Here is a 24,349-nt window from a genome sequence, read left to right on the forward strand (position 1 = left end):
TTCTGTCCTTGTGTTCTCTTCAGATCGATCTATGCTTTTTTTGAGTTCTACAAACATATTCCATATTTCTATTCTAAACTCCTTATCTGAAAGGTTAATCAGGTGGTTGGAATTTATTAGGTCATCTGAGCTTTCGTCTTCATTCTCTGTAGATGGTGTTTGCCTGCGAGGTTTCCCCATTGTCACGCTTGTAGTGTGATTTTTCCTGCGTGTTTTGGTGGGGTTCATTGGTTTAAAAAGTGCCGGCTGTGAAGCAAAGCGAAGCAGCACTCTTCTGCTGCCTCTAGTTGACAGTCCTCAGAGTGAACAAAGGCACAGCAGAGCAGAGCCTCCACAGGCCAGAGATCTCAGCTTATTGGACAGCAACCCCCGTAGCCAGAATGTACTTACTCAGCAGCTTCAAAATGCAGTTTTTGGGGGGGTGCGCTCCCTAGGCCTCTGAGGAAACCTTCGGGGATTCAGAAGCACAGGCACAGGCAGGCAGACGTATAAGAAGTTTCCCCTGAAGTCCTCAGAGTAGGTGGTTATCCTTAACATCGCCACTGGGGTAAGGTACTTGCCTTGAATGCAGCAGACCCAGTTCAATCCCCAGCTCTGTCTATTCCCCATGTTTGCCAGGAGTGATCCTTGAACTGCTCAGTAGATCTGGTGTAGATTAAAATGCGGGCTTTTCAAGGTGAATTCTTATCTTTTCTTTCAGACACAAGAAGCCAGCATAAATAATGGGCACGAAGATAATGATGAGGAGGACACCACTTCAGTGCAGGCACATTCTCCTGGTAGGCTTTTTCCCTGCCTGTGCATGTTTATGTTATGTTTTATGAACTGGCAAAATCAGACTGAAGTGAAGGGGGAAAGGAACTTAACTGAAGTACAGCCTACAATACCATATAGAAATGAACAGCTCATCTACTTAAATACATATAATACATAATAAGTTTAATGCTGAATAACCAAGCACTGTTTTTTTCCTGCCCAAGACAGGTAGATATAAATGATCTGTCTGAAAATGAAATATTTTCACACTTTTTAGTAAAAAAAGCCACATCCTTCTCAGATCCTGGTCCTCACAAATGGACCTGGTTTATTTTTTCTCTTGGGCCTATCTGGATTCTTGGGTGTGTGAAGATGACTTGTCTTCTGGCAGTCCAGAGCACTAACTGCACAGTGGGCCCATGAGTGTCCAGCGGCCCCACTGTCTCTTCTCCATCCACACCCAGCTGCCAACTTATATGACAACTCTTCCTCCACCTCACATCACCCACAGGTGAGGAACATTTGGTAGTGGAGACACCACTGTGCTGCCAACCACCCTATATCATCACACAGGCAGAAACTTCAGGGTCCAAAGTCCACCAGGTACTGCACAAGCTGCCCGTTTTTGGTTTTGGTTTTGGTTTTTGCCATCTTCCTCAATGGACCTACAAGGACCAGTCATATCTAGCTGCTCCTGCTGGCAGATAGCTGAACCATCCAAAGAGTACACCATGAGCATTCAGCTGCACACGGGGCCATGAAACACAGTGCCCAGACTAGCATGCTTGGTAAACAGCGCTAGATAATCCTAAGTGTCATAGACACTGACAAATGTGCTAAGTTTCTTCCATTACACATTTTATTGTCATTTTGCCTGTTATTTTTATGACATCACCAGTGATCCTTATCACTGATCATCAGCATGACATTTACCTTTAGGACAACCACCACTAACAAGAGAACTGCCTCCTGCCTCCTTTTATTGTTAGGGGACCAGGTGGAACTGTGCGAGGCTCCAGCACTTCCACGGAAGCTGGGAAAGATATATCTAGGGTCAGGAAGCTCCATAAAAGGCACAAAGTCACCCTGGAGGGTAGATTCCACGGTGCCCATGTGAGGCATCTCTGCCTTGCACCTTCACATCAGGCACATTCAGAATCATGGGGCATGTGGAACAATTAAGAATAGCCCTGGGACAAGCATGTGTCTATATTAAAAAAAAAAAAAAAAACCACAGGCCCATTGTTAACTGCTTCATGTACAAGCAAATTAAATGGATACTTTGCTTGTCATTATCCCTTCTGTCATCTGCTCAGTACTTATCTGGTCAGTTAAGCTCTTTTCTAACATAAGTAGCAAAAAATCAATCAAGCAATAACTAGTAAAGCTGAATATTATGTTGTTATATGAGCTCACCAAATGCTGCTCATTGATGAACTATCTGAAAGCTCAGGAATTGTCCAATGATATGCATCAGTCTTGCACTAGGTTTCCAGTTTCCTGCTGTGTGAGAGCCACAGCACGTCTGGCCTAGGCGAAGAATCTCACCACAGACCATGCACTGTTTCAGTCACAGACCTGCAGGAGGACCACTCATTCACACACAGGCCCGGGGCCAACGATGCAGCTACGGCAGGGACGGAGGAAGTGGTGGAACCTGAGTACTGTCTGCAGGCAGCCAGCACAGGGAGCCTGGGAGAACAGTATGAAAACGTGTATGCCTGCATCACTGGAGACAACCTGGACACACCCACAGAACCCCCACCCCTGAGTAGACCACCTCTGCCCCCACCTCGGCCCACGGAGGGTGCAGCCCGGCTGGAAAGTGCACCCTGTACACTGCAAGGTACCAGCCAGAAAGCTCTGCATTCTCCCCTGTCTAGGTGTGTGTCTGTGGGACGAGGGCCCTGGCTCTCCCTATCTAGGTAGGTGTGTGTTTGAGGGAGGAGGTCCCAGGATCTCTCTGTCTAGATCTGTCTGAGGTAGGAAGGCCCTGGCTCTGCCTGTCTGGGTGTATGTCTTACCCAATAATAGCCACAGGAGACCTTTACCAAGCAGAAGCAATAGTTTTACTTTCTGCATGCTGAGTTAGTGAAGAAGTGACAGTTGGAAAGGAGTCTGTAACCCTTAAGGTAAAGTGAACTCCCTGTCTCAAAGGGGTACTCCAGACTTCGTCTGCTTCAGCCAGAATGAGAATTTACATATTAGTCCTTGACCCTTTCAGAGGTGAAGTTTAGGCAAAATACCAGGGCAAGTCTTGTAAAAGGTAAAATACTTCAAAAAAAAAAAACCCTAAGAATTCATCCCAATATTAATTTACGATGGTAAAATTTTTCCATATGTTTATTATATGTGTCTTCAAGAAGTCCACAGTATTTCACTTTCTCTCTAAACAAAGCCAACAGTAATAAGCTTTAAGATGATTTATAGAATTGACACCATTTTCTCTTTTGCAATTTATGGAGTGCTTTACCTACCCGGGAACACAGGTGCTCCTATTCTGCAGATTCTGGGAGGACCAAGGAAGAGACTGATGACCACCAATAAGGTAACTCCATTGTACACCTTTTAAAAGTAGGGAACGTGCTGGAAAGCCAGATGGAGCCAAGCCAGCATTGGTATGATCCCGGATCAAGACAAGAAGTGGGAAGTGAAGCTGGCGCTGAGGAGGAAGAAGAGGCAGAGGGCCAGGAGGATCCATACGCGTTCACCGAGATCCAAGATAGCGAGTATGATACTGTGCTGGCCTGTTCCAGGAGCACAAAGATGAAAACCAGGAGTCAGTCCTTCATTGTCAACAGGCCTCCTGCTCCTGCCCCTCGGCCCCCCATGAGCCCACCGAGAGAGGAGACCACACCCTACATAGCACAGGGTAAAATGCTTCTTCTTTGGGGGGAGGGCCTCCTGCCAGCACCTAACCTGCCAAAGAGGAACAATGTCTTTAAGTCCAGGTGAGTAACCTGTGGCCATTTCTAAATTCAGAACCACAGTGAGTCGAGAAAAGAGGATCAGCAAGATCTAGTTTCTAACTCTATGTAAGGAATGGATTTAAACACACATGAAATTATTGCATGTGGAGAAATTTTGCTTAGTACTCATTTTGTGACTGTGTAAGAGACTCCTAAGGAAAGCTGTCACCCACAAAAACAAAGGTCTTCCCTTTTCTGTTCCAAATTCTGTATAGAATAATTTCCAAAACCTAAAGAGATTTGAATCCTCGTTTCTTTGTTAGCTTTATCTACTGTAGTTCCTGTTTCACTTACTTTCAGCCCATTTTTTCGTTTCTTGTGGGTCTACTTAGAAACAGGACTGCATTATTTCCTAGCACCCAGAATGAAGTTTTGGAATCTTAAATTTCTGAACACTTAGACTGGTTCCTTGAAGTTAATAGCTCCAAAGTTAAAAGCTGAAGCAAATCTTTGAATAATAATGAGTTTTTCATATGTAATATTACTCACTGGTGTAATGCATCAGCCCTCAGGAATTTCTGGCTAATACTAAGTTTGTATATTATAACCTATTTCACATAACCAATATGAAACACCATTGTATATGTTTATATAAGATTTTAATTAGAAATAGTTTTTCTAAAAAAAAAAAACTGTTAAGCCAGGTGGGGATGGGGCAATGTGGTGCATACAGGTAGGGATAAATTTCCTAAGCCAGCCACCATCCTTGAAATATGGGAAAGAAACACCAATTTTGGTTTTGAAAGATTCCTGTACAACAGATAGCAAAATAAAATCAGGGTGAGTGTTTTTTAGAGATTTTTGGACAAAATGTTAGGAATGAAAATATTTGGGGTATAAGCTAAGAGGTAGTATATATGCAGATCATTTCAACCAAATTTGTAAATAGAACATTCAATATATGACCACGTATGTTCAAAGGACACCCTTCTGTTTTTTAAGCAATCTGTTCTGAGAGATGTAGGAACATTTGTTCAGTATATATATATATATATATATATATATATATATATATATATATATATATATATATATATATATATAAAATGACCAGTATAATATACTTAACTCTATGATGAAAATGTTTAAGGAACTATAAAAGTCAGTGAACTTTTAAAAATGAATGCTTCATCCAAAGTAGAGTAAATTTGTACAAAATTGTCTAGATTATTTTTGTTTGTTTCTATACTATACCTATTGGTGCTCTGGGGACTATATGCAATACCAGAAATGAAAACTGCTATATTATCTCTTTGGCTATACTTACCTCTGTATAACCTGCTATACTATCTTTTTAGCTACATTTTGTTGGTTTGGGGGTTTGTTTTTGGGCTACATTCTGTGTTGCTCAGAGGACTATATGCAGGGTCAGGGAAGAAAATGGGATGAGCCATATAAGGGCAAACACCTTCACCCATATAGCAGTGCTGTACTACAAATTCTGACAGACAGCCATGAGCCTCAAACCTCTCAGTGGTGCTGAGGACCAGTATCCACAGGAAAAGACAGACCCCACCGGGCAGTACCCCTGGAGGCTTGCTTGCCTGGCTGTGCCCCCACTCCTTAGCACTCTGGTGTCCCAGGAGCCCCTTTGATCTACCCCTTTTTTGCCCCTTTCTTTTCTCTTTGGTGGTAAGGGAGGAATGTAATTAGATATCCTATTTTGTCTCAGATCTTTTAATTTGTGGGTTTTCTTTCTCTTGAATTTTCATGACCCTGTTCTCTCTGTGCTGAATGCAATGCTTGGATTGGCTACTCTGAATTGTATGATCATGTTTGAGAATAAAACACTTGTGGGCTGAAGACAGTACAGTAGATAGGGAACTGGCCTTTCATGCAGCAGGCCACAGTTCATTCCTGGCACCCCATTTAGTCCCCCAAACACTGCTGACTGTAGCCAAAGCCTATATCTCAAACTGGGATAGATTTGTATGCTGTTCATTGGCAATCATCTGTCCCATAGGCAGAAAACACACTCATCTGTCAATTCCTCCTCAGTGCTTCTCACTTTCATACTAAGTCTTTTACCACATCTTTCTTCCCTGGATTTCTTTCTATCCAATAAACAGCTATCATTTCCAGGAAATCCACCTATCCAATTAGAAAATATCAATCCCTCAGTTCTGGCCCAAATATACATGTCATCGCAGAACACTGACAAGTGCAGGATGTGGCGTTGAAAGAATGCATCTAGATCTACTGCCTCTTCCAAAACATAGCCAAGAACTAGCAGAAACAGGTAGTGTGAACACCTTTGCAGAATTCAGGGTCATTAACAACACAGTAACATCACCTTAACAAACTACTTCAGATATCTGAGATTTCATCTCTACATTGCACGTTTGAATAAAAGCAGTATTTTTTTAAATTTTTATTGTGGTTAAAGTGAATTACAATTGTTTCACAGAAATATTTAAGGCACATAGTGACAATAAATGAGGGGCACCCCCTCATTTGTTCCTTCCTCTACCCCTGTTTCCAGCATGCATCCATATCTCTCTCCTTACCCCCATAGTGCTAGTGTAACTGTTCTCCACTTGTACAGCTTGTTGTAAATTGGGTATCGATTCTGTTGTCATTGACTATGGGTTCAAGTTTGATCATTTTTTTATTTCCACTATTTATTTGACTGACTGTTCTTGGTACTATCCATTTTTTCCTCTCAAATTGTGCCGTATTATAAATACTTTTGTAACTCTGAGCAAGGTAATATGGAGTACCAAAATCTAAATGTGGGTTACACTCAGTAGATAATTAAAACAATTCTACTAATTTTTTCTCAGTTACTAGGCAGACTTTGATAAACTAAAATATAAAAAAGGTGAAAGTTTATTCTTCTTCGATTCAGAAGTTAGACATAGGGAGATGAAAGCCAGTCTCCTAAAAGGACATGTTAGCAAGTCTTCAGAATAATTTCTGTTGGCTAATCTCATAATTTCTAATTCACTCAGCAATTCTACTCATGGAAATAAGAAAACAGAGGCTCAGTAAATGGAAAAACAAAAACTTCAAGTTTTCTAATGTATATACTTCTGGATTATTTTTAATATCTTTATATTCCTTCTGACCCCATGAGATCTGTCAAGGGAGACACCGGCGGAGTCTGAGGTTGCCCATTTACAAATCATGGGTTTGCCTCTCCTTGTTGAATCCACCCGTAACAACTGCAACAAACTGATGAATGAGACGATCCGCCTGACAAGAACCAAATCGAGGGACCTGGAAGATTTGATTTACACTCCTTTGACATTCTCCTCAGTCCGGCTGTCTCTCCCATCTTAAGCCATCCTACGTTGAGCAAGAATGATTTGGGAAGGGAGTCTGTCCTCTAGAATGAGATGAATCCATTGAACTCACTGAGTTCAGCCTGTAGATGTGCTCACTGAGCATCAGAAGGCAGCCCTCTGCCACCATCACTCCAACCTCACCTCATCTCACGTTAGATACAGTTAGGTAACACAGATTTAGAGATGAATCTCACTGAAGTGCTCCTGAGCAATCCCCAGGACAGTACTCTGACCCACACCCAACAGTGTTCAGAGACTGCTGTTCACGGTGCTAGGGATGAAACAGGGGTCAATTGTGTGGACCATAACCCCTGAACCTTCTTTCTGACCCCTGTTTTTGTCTGTTTCATGGTGTTGATTGTATTTTACTTCATTCCTATTGTTCTTACCTAATCTTGCACGGAAAGAAACATTTTAAGAAAGAATCCTTTTTCTTAAGTGAAGCTTTTGAAGCCTGGCTGCTTTATGATAAAATATTCTCTCTAGTTTATTTCCTTATCATATTTTGAAGGTTGAAATTCATAAAGCTTTAGGAATAGTGTGGCACTAATGTGGATTTATAGTCTTTGTTTTATAGAATTCTTATGACAAAAGCAAGAAAAGAAAATGAGCATTTCCTACACAATACTAGAACTATCTCTAAATCAGTCAGAGAAGTAACTGCCTGTTGGGAAAATTTTTTGCACCTCAAGAGAGGATTTCCCACTCAGAGTTAAAAGAACAAAGAGGCTTCTTCAGAGTTCATTTTCCTGAATTGGGTAGAATATAATTTTCTTCCTTTTCAATTTTCCATCACCATTAAGTTGCCCTTGGCATTTAGCAATGCAGCAAAGTTGTGTCTGACCTTTACGTGAGAGGTTAGTTTCTGGGACCCCAAAATGTCAAGTACAATGTAGGTGCTCTCAGAATTTTTTTCCCACAGATTTTTTTTGCACTTGTCCTTCAAATTGATCATCTGCAATGCAACTGAAATGCAAATTCTTTTTTTTTTTTTTTTTTTTTTTTTGGTTTTTGGGCCACACCCGGTAACGCTCAGGGATTACTCCTGGCTATGCGCTCAGAAGTTGCTCCTGGCTTGGGAGACCCAGAAGTTGCTCCTGGCTTGGGGAACCATATGGGACACCGGGGGATCGAACCGCGGTCTGTCCAAGGCTAGCGCAGGGAAGGCAGGCACCTTACCTTTAGCGCCACCGCCAGGCCTCATGAAATGCAAATTCTTGTAGACTCTCTGAGGAAAATCATTGTTCAATCATTGTCAGAGAATGGATTGGTCTCTGGCCTTATTAGTGAAGGAAGAGGGTCGTGGATCTCAGAGCCAGTGTTTGGCTTCTGCATTCTCTGGCCAGTCAACCTGGTCCAAATTACTTAGGCACAGGGCACGGCCCATGTCCAGTGGGTCACAGAACAGTGGGGTCTATCCCTCATTCTCCAGGCCAGCCTACATTCTTGAAAAAAAGTCACAAATGAGGCTGACATGGAAAATTCCCTGCAAAAATCAGCCTGAAGAGACAGTCCAAGCAGATATATTAGGTTTTGCCTTTCTTTCCCTTTGATTTTCTTCTAATAATTATGCTTTGCCTAATTTTTTGAATATTTAATATTATAATTGTTTTAATTCAATGCATGTCTATTCTAGAGAGAACTTTTTTTTCTGACCAATGTGAATTACAAGTTTTTCAAAGTTATATTTAAGGTACATAGTGACAGTGGATTAGGGCCATTTCCACCACCAGTGTGGTCCTCCCTCCACCCTGTTCCCAGCATGCATCCTATACCTCCCTCCTTTGCTCCTTGTACTTCTAGTGTAGTTGATTCCTTTTGTATATAACTTGTTGCAGATTGGGTATCTTTATTCTGTTGTTGATGACTTTGCTGTTGGTATTTGGGTCTGATCATTTTTTTATTATCACTCAATGTTCATATGTCTGTTTGCTCCTGGTACCATCCACTTTTTTATTGATGATTTTGGGTTTGGTGTTTGGGTCTGATCAAATTTTTATTTCCACTCAATGTTCATGTGACTGCTCCTGATACTATCCACTTTTTTTCTCCTCATTTATGAGGCAAAACAAGATGATTCAAGCCCTTTGGTTCTGTTGGGAAAAATAGGAAAAAAAAAAAAACAGGCAACGACAAGAAACACGACAGCAAAAATAAACAACAGCTAAAACAACAATGAGAGAAAGGGAAAGAAAAGATGGGGGAGAAAGGAAGGTTGATGTGTCAAGGTTCTGTGTTTTTGGGGTTTTGTTTGTTTTGCATAAGCACAGTAAGTATTGGGGAATTTAGAAAGGGAATTCCCTTGGCCTAAGAGATACTGGGTTTCTCCACCCTTAAAGAATATTGTCTTGGGAATGACTACAGGCTCTGGACATGCTCCTTACCAAACCCCAAGGTCCTTTTCTAATGCCAGGAAATGTTCTGCTCAGTTGTGGTTGACAAAATCAGTTCCAGAGAGAACTTTTACAGAACTATTGTACCAGTGTTTATGATAAATTGTGGGAAATCTCAGGTACAAACAGGCTTTCTCAGTTGCATCAACAGAAACTGAGGGAGCAGTTATTAATGTTCACTTCTTAAAGGTCAGGAGTTGAGCAGAGGAAAACATTTCAATAAAATAGAGTAAATACTTGGGAGGGAGCGGTAAGGCCTCTCCTAGCACTACTTGGACCCAACCAGGCATCTTAATACTCAGGCCCTGAGCCATCTCCATAGGAGAGTTTTAGTAAGTTAACACCCAAAACTGAAATACATTCCAAGTCTTTGTAACTGCAAAGGTCCAAATTTTTAAGGCTTTAATGTATTTTTAACTTGGAGAATTCATCTGATTTTACCTTTGGATTCAGAGTCCTTTTAATCTTAATAATGCCAAACTAAAACTTTATTTGGTTTCAGATAGCTTTAGCTATTAACAATTTGACACCCCCAAAAGGACACAATCAGCATTATTGAAATTTGAAAAGATTTCATTTTGTAAAGTTTCTTTTAAGATTCTTAGAACTGCCCATGGGGCAAGAAGAATCCAACAGTTTGTGAAAATGCTTCTAATGTCCTTCAATTCAGACACATGTGGAACATAGTAAAAATGTAAGCCACAAACCTAGAACTTGCAAGTTATATATAACATGTTTTCCATATACTAAGTTGAAGCAGAAAATTGATTTTCTACCAAAAATATCTTATGTAGATAATTTTTCATAAGCACATCATACAATGCAAACATAGTGGTATGCTCTTTCTCTGAATAGCAGCTGAAATATCATATATTCAGTACATTTTGAGGTGATGGGACAGGGATGGGGCACTTGGATTAATTCCAGAGAGGATGTCTTGGGCTTTAATATTCATTAAAACAACTACAGAACACATATTCTGGTCCAGCCGATCCTGGAGTGCTCTGGAGGCAGATCCCACGCTCCCTGGTATGTCCTCCCTTTACCCCCCATCTCTTGAGAAGGAAATAGTAGGAACTAGACATATAGCAGTTTTGTAAAGCACCAAGCATCAGATCTCTCAGGGTAGACTGTCTGAATCCCATCATCCGTCACAGTTCTATAATCACTGCAAAATCTTTTACCCTTTAGAAGCTATTTGCTTCATCTTGTCTTTCATCTATTATTATACAAGTTTGAACTGAATCTCCAAGGTTGCTTTCAGATCCCAAACCCCACAATACAGACTGTCCATGAAAAATAAATGGAACTCTCAGAGATTCATTTGCAAATGTCAAGTTATAAAGAGTGTAGACTTTCATTAACAAATGCCAGAAGCGACAGAGGACTTTGTGGGTGTCCAATAAATATTAAACAATCGATTTTATCTGTCATCTGCAAAATGGGATGAGTAATGTTGACTTGTCTGAGAACTTTATATGAGGAAATAAATGAGAACAAAGCACTTTTAGATAAAGCAATTCAAGTAAGCTGCTTTAATTGTCTTGAGGTCTAATTGAATGATGAAACCAAGTTACTTGTTGCATCTGTGAAAATACAACCATCTTTCCATCTGCTTAAGAAAAAACAAATCATTGTTCTCACTTATCATCAAAAGTCAGCAGGAGTAATTTCATACAAATGGAATTTTTCATTATTTCAACATCTGTCATTTAGCAAAATGCAACTTTTTTTATCTTTACCTGCTATCAAAATGGAAACATGTGTTGATTTAAATTGTTCAGTGAGGCATTGCATCAGTATTACATGATTTCTCCCACAGAAAATGCACAAATGAAGAAAAATGTAAATTTAATAACCCTCCTACTCAAAATTCATATAATCCAGGCCTTGTTACTGGGGCAATTGTGGATGCATGCCAGCTTCCTGGGGACTTCCATGGTATAGCCTCGTCTGTTTATGTTCAAAAAATAATAAGATACAATGCTGTCTCCTTCATAGTGTTCCAACAGAAGACAGCCAGAAGACGATCTGATGGTGACAAGTTCCGTACCAAAAAACAAGGTACTGACACCTTCTCATAAGCCTAATGTTCCATTAATACAGGAAAAGTTCAGCCGTTGAGGTAAATCATTGTGTACTGATTAATTTCACTCTTTTGTATATTAGTCAACACAATTTTGCAAATAAAATACAAGGAAAATTTTTTCCTTAATCCTGGTTCAGGGATCACTTTTGGTAGGCTGGGGCATCATATGTTTATGAGGTGCTGGGTCTGAACTGAGGTCGAACACTCATAAGGCAAGCCAACCTGCCTGCTGTACTATTTTTCCAGACTTAATATATTTTACGGTTTAGCCTATTATGTTTTCAAGCACCATAATCTTTCCAAAAACCTAAATGGATCTGGAGCATTTATATAGCAGGTAGGGCGTTTGCATCCTAAGTTTGATCCCCAACACTCCATATGGTCCACTGAACCTTGCCAAGAAATAAGCCCTGAACACTGCTCAGTGTGGCCTCTAAACCAAATAAATACTACATTAACTCATTGTACAATTAGAATCCAGATGCTTGGAGCTCTTAATGAGAAAATTTATCTAAAGTAGTGTTCTAATTATCGTGTTTTTTTTTTAAATTAAATTTGGGTAGAATTCAGAGGAAAATCTGATAAATATCAGGAAAAGAGGAAAGGAAAGTGACAAGTCACAAGTACCATGACACAGTCCACGGAGCACTCAGTCCTATCTGTTCCCAGGCAGAGTAAAGATAATCTCCTGATGTGAAGATTAGTGGGAAACAGGAACTAACTATGCAGTTTCTGACTGTGTGGATCCAGTCACCTCACTGCTTCAGCAAAGTCATATTACCTTTTTTAACTTCCTGAGGGTTGCAGTCAACATTTGTATAAAATTTTCCCTTGATGTTAAAATATAACTTAGTGCTGATTTGATTAGTCAGCATAGAGCCTTTCCAGGGCTTTCATAGGCATCAAAAATTTAGAAGAAGAAAAACAGATGAGGTTGTATTTACAATGACATGGGGAACATCAAAATTGAAGATATTAGAAAAACTTCCTCTAGCCTGTACTTTCAGGGAAAAAAAATAACTACTAAGCAACATTTTGTAAATAAGACTAATTGGGAAGATTTTGAAATTAATGATGGACTTAAACTTTGCCATCATTTCCCTAAGCTCTTTTTGATAATTACGACCACCAAGCCTATGACGGGCATAGCAGGAAAGTCAAACATGCCTATTCCTGAATTTTGAATGTGCGTCACACATACTGCAGTTTCCTGGTAGAATAGGAAAAGGCAATACTTTCTTCACCAGTTTTCACAAAGACCCATTTAGAAAATGTTTGGAAGAATCTCTAAAGGCAATATATTTTTAAAATTCTTCCACTATTTTCTGGGTACAAGCATTTCAGATGGACCATGTTCTAGACTTCCAAAAGATTGGTAGGAGGTTATAATATTGCTAAGACAAGGAAGTAATATAAGGGTGCCTTCTCCAGGACCTGAAAATACCCAGTATTCCTTGCCCCACAACATTATGTAATGGTCTAAGCATCATTTCTCAATGGGGGCCAGGTGAAAGTCGTGGGAATGGGAGCCCAGCAAATAGGAAAGAAACAAGGTCGTTTCCTGAGAAACAGAAAATTAATGACACCATTTCCATGGAAACTGATCTCTACAAATCATATTTCATATCTTAAATAATATACAAGGAAATTATAGGGATTCTGCAGTTCAAAGAAGGTTTCCATCAAAATACATATTTTTAAATGTTTTCTCAAGTGAATTTTAAAACCTGAAATGCCAAGATGAGGTCACAATCTAGGCTTTCCATGAAACCAGCCCTGGCAGGCAGGGCAGCTGGGTTCTCTCACTGAGTTCTCTCACTGAGAACTAAAGGTTGCTTGGTGGAGGGGGATGGGAGGAGGTTAAGCTGATCAGCTTTGAAGGCTCTTATGCTCAGGACACCCAATCCCAATCCATCATCTGTCCGGGATCCCATCCAGTGACTAGAATGCTTCGTTCATTGGGCCCCTGCCAAATAAGAAGTGTTTATAGAACAGGATTCTTACTTAAAAGACGTGGTAAAATCAGAGTCAGAGAAAAACCTGCTCCTTCTTCAGGGACCTAGAAATATCCTTATTTCCACTGCCACTCCATGAAATGGTCTAAGGCAGCATTTCTTAGCAGGGCCCAGGGAGAAATCATGGGAATGGGGTGTGGCATGAGACTAGAGGACAATTAATAAGAAAGGAATGAGGCTAGAGAAACTTGAGAAATGGGCTTAGGGTCCAGATTTCAAATTCCGCTCCTTCAGGAACACCATTTTTGTTTCATTCCCCTGAGTGACACCCATTCTGTTCTTGACAATCCTCCCCAAAGCCACCTCTATTCACTACCCAGGTCCCTCCTCAGATGAGGAGAGTAGAGCTGGCTAAGGATCTGCTCAGGAGTCTGAGCAGACTTTCCTTGGCTCTCATAGCATCACTGTGGCCCGAGAAGAAGAGCAAACATGACTAAATAGAATGATAAACATTCTGATTCTGTTAGACTCAATCATATCCAATTGCTCCCAGTGGTGAAGTAGAGGCTGCAGTGGGAGAGAAATGAAATCCTGAAGAAAATGTGGGGGTTTGATGCCGAGATACTGAAGGTGGGATAGAAGTGGATGGAAAAGTACAGGAACAAACACAGGGGTGTGGAGGCTTCTGAATGTGAGACTGAGCAAGAGTCTGGCTACAGGCAATCCTCAGGGATCAGGGTCACAGGGATACAGTAATAGGGGGCTCCAGAGCATAAGGAACTGGACCACAAATACTCCACATCACCTTAGCAGTACTCTTGTGGAAAATGGGAGAGTAAGGCATGAGAGGAAATCTCCCTCTGTATAAAGGAGAGAGTTAAAGACTCGCATTTAGGAAAGTTTCCGGTTCTCTGTGATTATTCTCTTGTAAAGTTCTGTCAGTATCCTGTATATTTTGGATATTAGCCCTTTATCTGATGGGTATTGGGTGAATAGTTTCTCCCACAAGCTGGGTGGCTCTTGTATCCTAGGCACTATTTCTTTTGAGGTGCAGAAGCTTCTCAGCTTAATGTTTTCCCATCTGTTGATCTCTTCTTCCACTTGTTTGGAAAGTGCAGTTTCCTCCTTGAAGATGCCTTTAGTCTCAATGTCATGGAGTGTTTTACCTACATGTTGTTCTATACACCTTATGGTATCAGGTCTGATATCAAGGTCTTTAATCCATTTGGATTTTACCTTCGTACATGATGTTAACCTGGGGTCTATGTTTGCTTTTTTGCAAGTGGCTAACCAGTTCTGCCAGCACCACTTGTTGAAGAGGTTTTCCCTGCTCCACTTAGGATTTCTTGCTCCTTTGTCAAAGATTAGGTAATTGTATGTCTGGGGAACATTGTCTGAGAACTCAAGCCTATTCCACTGATCTGAGGGTCTGTCTTTATTCCAATACCATGCTGTTTTGATAACTATTGCTTTGTAGTACAGTTTAAAGTTGGGGAAAGTAATGCCTCCCATTTTCCTTTTCCCTAGGAGTGCTTTAGCTATTCGAGGATGTTTATTGTTCCAGATGAACTTCATAAGTGTTTGATCCACTTCTTTGAAGAATGTCATGGGTATCTTTAGAGGGATCACATTAAATCTATACAATGCTTTGGGGAGTATTGCCATTTTGATGATGTTAATCCTGCCAATCCATGAGCAGGGTATGTGTTTCCATTTCCGTGTGTCCTCTCTTATTTCTTGGAGCAGGGCTTCATAATTTTCTTTGTATAGGTCCTTCACATCTTTGATCAAGTTGACTCGAAGATATTTGAGTTTGTGTGGCACTAACGTGAATGGGATTGCCTTCTTGACGTTCATCTCTTCCGTATCATTATTGGTGTATAAAAAGGCAATTTATTTCTGCATGTTAATTTTGTAGCCTGCCACCTTGCTATATGAATCTATTGTTTCCAGAAGCTTTTTGGTAGAGTCTTTAGGGTTTTCTAAGTAGAGTATCATGTCATCTGCAAATAGTGAGAGCTTGACTTCTTCCTTTCCTATCTGGATTCCCTTGAGATCTTTTTCTTGCCTGATCGCTATAGCAAGCAATTCTAGTACTATGTTCAAGAGGAGTGGTGAGAGCAGAAAACTTTGTCTTGTACCAGAATTTAGAGGAAAGGCTTTTAGTATTTCTCCATTGAGGATAATATTTGCCATTGGCTTGTGGTAAATGGCTTTAACTAGATTGAGAAAGGTTCCTTCCATTCCCATCTTGCTGAGAGTTTTGATCAAGAATGGGTGTTGGACCTTATCAAATGCTTTCTCTGCGTCTATTGATATGATCATGTGATTTTTATTTTTCTTGTTGTTGATGTTGTGTATGATGTTGATAGATTAAACCATCCTTGCATTCCTGGGATGAAACCTAGTTTGTCGTAGTGTATGATCTTCTTGATGATGCATTGGATCCTATTTGCCAGGATTTTGTTGAAGATCTCTGCATATGCATTCATCAGGGATATTGGTCTGTAATTTTCTTTTATGGCAGCATCTCTGTCTGCTTTGGGTATCAAGGCGATGTTGGCTTCATAAAATCTGTTTGGGAGTGTTCTCGTTTTTTAAATTTCATGGAAGAGCCTGGCTAGGATTGGTAGTAGCTCCTCTTGAAAGGTTTGAAGGAATTTATTAGTATATCCATCTGGGCCTGGGCTTTTCTTTTTGGGAAGACTTTTTGATTACAGTTTCAATTTCCTCAGTAGTGATGGGGGTGTTTAGATATGCTACATCCTCCTTACTTAACTGTGGAAGGTTATAAGTGTCCAAGAATTTATCCAATTCTTCTAGTTTCTCATGTTTAGTAGCAAAGAGTTTCTCAAAGTAGTCTCTGATTACCCTTTGGATCTCTGCAATATCTGTCGTGATCTCCCCTTTTCATTTCTAATATGGGTTATCAAGTTTCTCTCTCTTTCTTTGTGAGTTTTGCCAATAGTCTATCAATCTTTTTTATTTTTTCAAAGAACCAACTTCTGCTTTCGTTGATCTTTCCGATTGTTTTTTGGGTTTTCACTTCGTTGATTTCTGTTCTCAGCTTTGTTATTTCCTTCTGTCTCCCTATTTTTGGGTCCTTTAGTTGAGTACTTTCTAGTTCTATGAGCTGCATCATTAAGCTATTCAGGTAGATCCCTTCTTCCTTCCTGATGTGTGCATGCAAAGCTATAAATTTTTGTCTCAGGATCGCTTTTGCTATGTCACATAGATTCTGGAAGTTTGTGTCTTCATTATCATTTGTTTCCAGGAAAGTTTTGATTTCCTCTTTGATTTTATCTAGGACCCACTGGTTGTTCAGTAGCAGGTTGTTTAACTTCCAGGTGTTAAAGTTTTTCTTCTTTGTGCATTTGTAGTTCACATCTAATTTCCGAGCCTTGTGGTCAGTAAAGGTAGCCTGCAAAATTTCTATCCTCTTGATTTTATGGAGGTATATTTTATGTGTCAGCATGTAATCTATCCTGGAGAATAACCGATATACATTGGAGACGAATTGTGTATCTAGGTTTTTGGGGGTGGAATGTCCTATATATCTAGATAGATAGATAGATAGATAGATAGATAGATAGATAGATAGATAGATAGATAGATAGATAGATAGATGATAGATAGATAGATAGATAGATAGATGATAGATAGATAGAGAAAGAAAGAAAGAAAGAAAGAAAGAAAGAAAGAAAGAAAGAAAGAAAGAAAGAAAGAAAGAAAGAAAGAAAGAAAGAAAGAAAGAAAGAAAGAAAGAAAGAAAGAGGGAGGGAGGAAGGGAAGGAGGGAGGGAGGAAGGGAAGGAGGGAGGGAGGAAGGGAAGGAGGGAGGAAGGGAGGGAGGAAAGAAGGAAGGAGGAAGGAAGGAAGGAAGGAAGGAAGGAAGGAAGGAAGGAAGGAAGGAAGGAAGGAAGGAAGGAAGGAAGGAGGGAGGGAGGGAGGGAGGGAGGGAGGGAGGAAGGAAGGAAGGAAGGAAGGAAGGAAGGAAGGAAGGAAGGAAGGAAGGAAGGAAGGAAGGAGGGAGGGAGGGAGGGAGGGAGGGAGGGAGGAAGGAAGGAAGGAAGGAAGGAAGGAAGGAAGGAAGGAAGGAAGGAAGGAAGGAAGGAAGGAAGGAAGGAAGGAAGGAAGGAAGGAAGGAAGGAAGGGAGGGAGGGAGGGAGGGAGAGAGGGAGGGAGGGAGAGATCTTATTTTTTCCATTGTACTGGTTCATTCCCTATCTACTCATGGCACTGGAAGAGCAAACATGTCCAACTAAGGGCTGAAGCTCAGCACTAAGCCCTTGCCTTGCATGTGAGTCTCAGAGTCCAGCCCTGCCCAGTACCAGAGGAAACAGAAAAACTAATTGCTCCTGTATAGCACCAACTGCCCCCATCAAACTGACCTGATCCCTGCTTGCACCTCCTCTCCTGCAGACAGAGCTCAGGACGGGAGTCACATGCCTGCCATGGGGAAGGGCTGCCTGGATGCTGGGCAGGAGGAACTCATTATCCTGCAGGAGAGAGTGCGTAATAGAGAGTTATCCATGGACACTGCCTTAGAACTCTTCCGGCAGTGGCAGCTGGACCAGGATGACCTGGAGGCGAGACAGCAGGTACCATGGGCATCAGCAGTATGGACCAACTTTGCGCCAGCTTCACAGCACCATTTTGGGGCTTGTAGAATCACAAAGATGCTCAAACTATAACATGGCAATGGAAAAACCTTCTGCTTTTCCATTCACAAGCCATCGATGGGCTCAATGCAGAGACTTGGGCATCAGGGCTGAAGGATGCACACAACCATCTGGCACTCCTCTTGATGGAATCAAGATAGAGATCTTGACATACTCAGAATTATGGGAAGTGTGTGATGTAGACCAGACTTTAAAGAAAGAAGATTCCATCTTCTCAGGCAATGGTCTAGATTAAGTGGAACAAATTTTATCTTCCCTTAAACTTAAAAATTGGGGCCCAGAGCAATAGTAGAGTGGGCCAGAATCAGATTCCTGGAACTTAATATGGTACCCCTGAGCCCTGATAGTTGGATCTCCAAAAGAAACAACAAACAACACTTGGGAAACTGTGTCTTCCTATATTTGTATGGAACGTAGATTATTGCCCATGCTGCCATCCACACCAACCTAAAGCACAGGGCTCCCTTGTCTGCATCTGTACTGGGGGATGCTGCACCCCCATCCTGGGAGCAGGAGGGCCATCCATGAGCACAGCATGTGCTTCTGTGATGACAAATCTCTAAGTTTCTTTCTCTCTCATCATTTCCTCGTTAAGGAAAAACTACGCCAACTTCGAGATTGCATTATTGGGAAGAGGCCAGAAGATGAAAACATCTATGGTAGGTAAAATGTGCTCACTCAAGGTCAAAACTACAGCACTCCTGGGTACTTGGTATGAAAAGACATGATCATCCCTGACCCTCAGGGCCCTGCAGTGCTGAGTTAACACACAAAATATTTGTCATCTTCTTTGACCTATAATGAGATTTTGTATTTTATATTAAAACAACAGATAGTAACTTCCCTCCCTTTGACTTCTATGTAAGTTGCAAATAAGCGAATTCTGCCTCAGAATTACTTGTTTTCCTTTTGTTTTTTTACAAGCCACTTTATAGCATATTCAATTATTAAGAAGTCGTACTTTTTAATAAGGTAGAATATTCTCAGTATTACCAGTTTTCATATAATTGTCCACATGTGGGTCCTTTTTAAGTGTAAATCTCAGGTTGTCTTTCTTGTGGCTAGGATGTGAGATTCTCAGGAATGCAGATGCCCCTGGCTAATCATTAACAATTGCTATCAGGGGAAAGCGCTCATTGTCATCTGCGTGCAACAAACCATTATTAATAAGATAAATCTTCACAAAGATAAACAATACATTTCAAAGCTGAAAAGAAACCCGATGTCTTGTGACCACCCTTTCCAGCTAACAATCATAACAGTGAAAATTTACCACTTCCATTTTCCATCATATCGTCTAGCTTTTGCACTGTTACAATCCATTTTATTTTTGTATTATTTGATTATCTACTTTTGCATAGAGAACTCTTTAAGCTCTCTTAGATATGTTTACTGAAACATAGACTTATTTTCCAAAACATTAGCCTATTACTAATTTTAAGAACACTGAACTACAACAAACCTCATTCTAATGTGGAATAGGGAATGTTCCTGTCTGTAACTATCAATCATCTTAGTAGGAACCTCACCAGTAGTAGGTAATGTTTATTTTCTTAAAATAACTCTTTGTAATAGATATCAGTTCTAATTCCTTCTAAAAAGGAATATGATTCTAAAAAAAAAAAAAAAAAACAAAGATACAGCAGATTCCAATTTCGAGCTCTTAATTTCTGGGGTCTTAATCAGAAAACAGGGAGTTTTCTTCCAACAAGCCACACTGCAGTATCGATGGAACACGGGACTTCATTGGCTTCAGGGAACAGGCAGTAAGAGAAGGTGAAGTTATTGGTCTGGGGAGTGAAGACCTGAGTCCAGAGCAGGGACACCCAAGGGCCTGAACATGGGCTATGTCTTAAAGGAACACCCATTCTACAGAACTAAACCCCCAACAGGAAAGAGTCAAATGGACACTGGGATGTGTAGACTCCCTGCCACTGAGGAACCTGGAGAACATCTCAGGGCTTTTCAGTGGTTCATCCCTGAAAATGGCATAAAAGCAGCCTATGTACCTCACAAGCTTCGAAGAGTATTGCACAATCCAGAATATCCAGTATATCATCTCTAATGGCCAGTTTTCTGCTGTTTTATTTATGTATTTTAAAAAAGACGTTAAAAAGAAATGGTAAAATGTCATTCATGAGAAAAAAAAGTCATCAGTTAAAAGTAAGATGACCTTAGGGGGCCGGAGAGATAGCATGGAGGTAAGGCATTTGTCTTGCATGCAGAAGGATGGTAGTTCGAGTCCCGGCATCCCATAGGTCCCCCGAGCCTGCCAGGACTGATTTCTGAGCATAGATCCAGGAGTAACCCCTGAGAGCTGCCTGGTGTGACCCAAACCCCCCCCCAAAATTAAAATGACCTACTGTTGATTTTGTTTTGTTTTTTTTGTTTTTGAGAAATTTTTGTTTTTGTTTTTACCACAGTGGATTAAAATTTTTCACAGTAATATTTTAGGTACATAGTAACATTGAATCAGGGGTAATCCCACCACCAATGTTGTCCTCCTTCCACCCCTATTTCCAGCATGCATCCCATATCCCCCTCCTTTGCCCCCCAGACTGCTAGTATAAGTGGTACCCTCTGTGTCTAACTTGTTGTGGATTGAGTATTGATCCTGCTGTCATTGGCTTTGGATTTGGTGTTTAAGTCTGATCATTTTTTATTTCTACTTGATGTTCATATGATTGTTTGGTCTTGGTACCCTCCATTATTTCTCCTCCAGTTTGTGAGGTAGAACAAGGTGGTTCATCAGAAAAAAAGCTTTGAATCCATTAAATCACAATCAGACTAATCTAGTAGATGAGAGGCAGACATCCACATATTAGGACAACATCGTCCAAGATCAAGGGTCAAGCATCAGGAAGGAAAAAAAGACCAAAACATTAAAACAAATACTATTTGCCATGTGTATATCATCTCTTTAAGTCTGATTGTGAAATTTCTTGATCTCCTCAAAGACAAAATGTGTTAGCAATAAAGTGAAGACAGATGGAGATAAATTTTGGGCAAAACTCAACATTATTTTTTGTGTTTTAGATCATCTCACCATTGTGCACCATCCAAACAGTAAGTTTTCTGTGTTGGTTAAATGATTTGGGGTTAAAGTTTCAAGACTAAAGTAAACTTACTTTATTCAGGCAGGTTACTGTCAAAGTTCACATCAGTTTTATATTTTTTTACTTTCATGAAGCCATTTGGCATCCACAGTATGAGGAGATTCTAGAAGAGCAGTACTAAAGGCCTTGTACTCTTGGCTATAGGAGCATGCATGTTACTGGTCTGACATGGCTCATAAGTGTACTAACTGCGACCTCTGGCAAGTCACATCAGTACTGTGAGCCTTTATTTCTTAGGTCAAATGGAGGTGAGATTTCTACAAAGGGAACTGACTCAAAATTGCAAACATCAGGGGCCATAAAAATAGCATGGAGGTAAGGTGTTTGCCTTGCATGAAGAAGAACGGTGGTTTGAATCCCAGCATCCCATGTGGTCTCCCAAGCCTGCCAGGAGCAATTTCTGAGCCTAGATCTAGGAGGAACCCCTGAGTGCTGTCGGGTGTGACCCCCTCAAAAAATTGCAAACATCAGTGAACATAAGTTGGTTATGGTCTTCCTTCAGAGGAAGTTCTGAGAAGATCTCAAGACTGGCCTGACATGTGTAGAGAGGAACTAGGGGCACTGTGGAAATCTAGAAGCAATAAAAAGCCTATGGAAAAGGCTGGACCAACAGCAATGGGCCATGAGAAAGACTCAGAAAAAAAATGTGCAATTGTTCCCTGAAGGCCTCACATTGTCCTAGCTCATGAAACCTCAGGGTAGGAGAAATAGCACATGCAAAGTAAGTGTCTTGTCTATATGCCTTCATGCTCTTTCTTCAACTATTCTACTCTTTGGATACATAAATTTCTGTGCTAGATGAATAAATCATTAACTTTATAAAATATTGAAGTAGTAATAGAGTTTGTACTTCTAGGTAGTGAAGGTGTCTACAATGAAAATAAGTCACTTAATATATCCTTGAACAATAAGGTAGGTTGTACTTTAATTTTTTCTCATTGCAAGGAAAGAAATGTTTTTTGTTTTTTGTTTTTTTTGTTTTGTTTTGTTTTGTGTGTGTGTGTGTGTGTGTGTGGTTTTTGGGTCACACCCAGCAGTGCTCAGGGGCTATTTCTGGCTCCAGGCTCAGAAATTGCTCCTGGCAGGCACAGGGGACCATATGGGGCGCCGGGATTCGAACCGATGACCTCCTGCATGAAAGGCAAACGCCTTACCTCCATGCTATCTCTCCGGCCCCGCAAGGAAAGAAATGTTGAGAAACAAGAGTGCCTTCTTTCCTAACTATACTTTGAAACATTCTTATAAATATGAGCAAACTAGATGGCATAAGCTATGAGTAAATTACAAAAGCTAATTATTGATAAGTAAATAAGGAACTCAGATGAAATGCCCAGAGAGATAGCATGCAGGCTCAGAGATGGTTTCTGAGTACATCCAGACCCAGCCAAAAAATGCACAAGCATAGTTGAATCCCACATGTGCAAACCAACTAAATTTTAGAGGAACTGTGACTACAATGTTTTTAACAGAGAACTCTAAGTTATCTCCTTCAGACTAGATACAGGGATTGAAGTTTGGTAATAGAAAAAAATATGACCCCAAATACTTTCACTTAAATATGGACTACTTCACAAGAGTTCATTGAAGATCAATTGTAAATTGTTAATGAAGAGCTAAAAAATAACACTAAGCAAATAAATCATCAAGTTGGGATCCAGGACTATTTTAAAACAACTCAGTTCTCTAACCACCAATTTTTCTACATGAAAGTCATGTCATTCCAACTATCTACATATGGGATGCAGAAAACATGCAGTCACCAAATTATATATTATCAAAGTGTAGCAGCAAGATTTCCTGCTTAAGTCCAGAGTGAGAAGCCATGGTAAGAAATTCTAATGAGCAAACATCATTTTCCTAATGATCCTTGAAGCCAAATTTTGTCTCCAGAATAAGTTATCAGTAACCAAAAATGTTATTCACTGTTAGAGATTGGTTGATATAATTGCATTTCTAGCTCATTCTGTGACCCATCAATGTGCTACAGACTTAGGGTTTAAAATAAGTAATTGAGTTTTTATTAGTTTGACACTAGCACAGTTGTAGGGTTCCAACTAGACCCAAATCCAGTTTATCAAAATATACTTGTCAAAGATTTTTCTACAAGATTTCAAGGAGTATACAACCATGGATTATTTGGTTTTGGTTTCAGAGAGCAATATTTTGACTACAAGGAAAATTAAAGTCTCAATATTTAAACTATTCTCCTTCAAAATGAAGATAAAATTTTAATTTAAGGAATTTTGTGGTATTGAACTTGAAAACAATTCTTTACTGTTACAGAGAGGTATTATCTCTTCTACATTATTTTTCCAGTAAAAGAAAACTGTAATTTTATCATGTTTCTTTATTCATCTTAAAACGAAAAAAAAATGCTAGTTCCATATTGTTTTCCTTCCTTAGCCTCCTGCACGAGTTCAAGTTGAAAAAGAATTTGGTTTCTGTTGTAAGAAAGATCACTAAAGAAGGTAAAGTATTATCTGTGTTTTGAGGACCATTTCAAGCAGGAACTTAAAGGGATCATTTGTCTAGCAAACAAATTACTTTAAATATTTTGTTGTCTTCCCCTGAAAGGGCTAGTGTGTATTTTTCTGCAAGCTAAAGGTATTTCTTACAAAGATTTATGTGTCCAACTGACTCTGTACCAGCTAATCAATTCTGACTCTTGAACCAGGACTCTAACTCATTTCCTGTGACCTCATTTTCAGATGCTGGTGAACCAGGATTCTGCATATGCTGTTTTCTGAGCAAATCAAACTGGCCTGTGCTGCTAACTGAGAGCCAAGCTGACCATGAAAGCCTCTGAACCTTGGGATTTACTGTGGCCACAATTTATTGGCATTTTTCCTGCCTCAGGAGTGTGTGTCAAAATTAAAATTGAATTCCAGGAAGCACTTTCATTCTTTGAAAATTATAGGAAACAAGAGCAGAAGAGTTCAGTGCTCGACAGAAAAGTTATTGGTCCTGTTTGAGGTGTAGTTTACTCCTCCTGATCTTAGAATAAACATAGGGTTCTTTCAAGTGGCTGCTCCGTTCTTCACATTCAAAGGCAATAAGTACTATCACATAATGTTCTCAGAAGCATCATCATTTTTAACTTTAA

At 40.1% G+C, this 24,349-nt stretch overlaps 1 protein-coding gene across 1 annotated transcript in view; it reads left to right on the forward strand.

Annotated features, from left to right (window-relative positions):
- BANK1 (B cell scaffold protein with ankyrin repeats 1) overlaps positions 1-23,709 on the forward strand; it is a 181,410-nt gene extending 157,701 nt beyond the window's left edge. The window contains exons 10-19 of the mRNA XM_049786529.1: positions 701-779; positions 1,268-1,359; positions 2,245-2,602; positions 3,335-3,628; positions 11,407-11,469; positions 17,871-18,049; positions 18,726-18,789; positions 21,167-21,196; positions 22,103-22,158; positions 23,650-23,709. Of these exons, the coding sequence (XP_049642486.1) occupies positions 701-779; positions 1,268-1,359; positions 2,245-2,602; positions 3,335-3,628; positions 11,407-11,469; positions 17,871-18,049; positions 18,726-18,789; positions 21,167-21,196; positions 22,103-22,158; positions 23,650-23,709 (1,275 nt within the window). The remainder of the gene's footprint in view (positions 1-700; positions 780-1,267; positions 1,360-2,244; positions 2,603-3,334; positions 3,629-11,406; positions 11,470-17,870; positions 18,050-18,725; positions 18,790-21,166; positions 21,197-22,102; positions 22,159-23,649) is intronic.
- The last annotated feature ends 640 nt before the right edge of the window (positions 23,710-24,349 follow it).

This window comes from Suncus etruscus, chromosome 14 (genome assembly GCF_024139225.1).
Source record: "Suncus etruscus isolate mSunEtr1 chromosome 14, mSunEtr1.pri.cur, whole genome shotgun sequence".
In the NCBI taxonomy this organism is placed as follows: Eukaryota; Metazoa; Chordata; class Mammalia; order Eulipotyphla; family Soricidae; genus Suncus; species Suncus etruscus.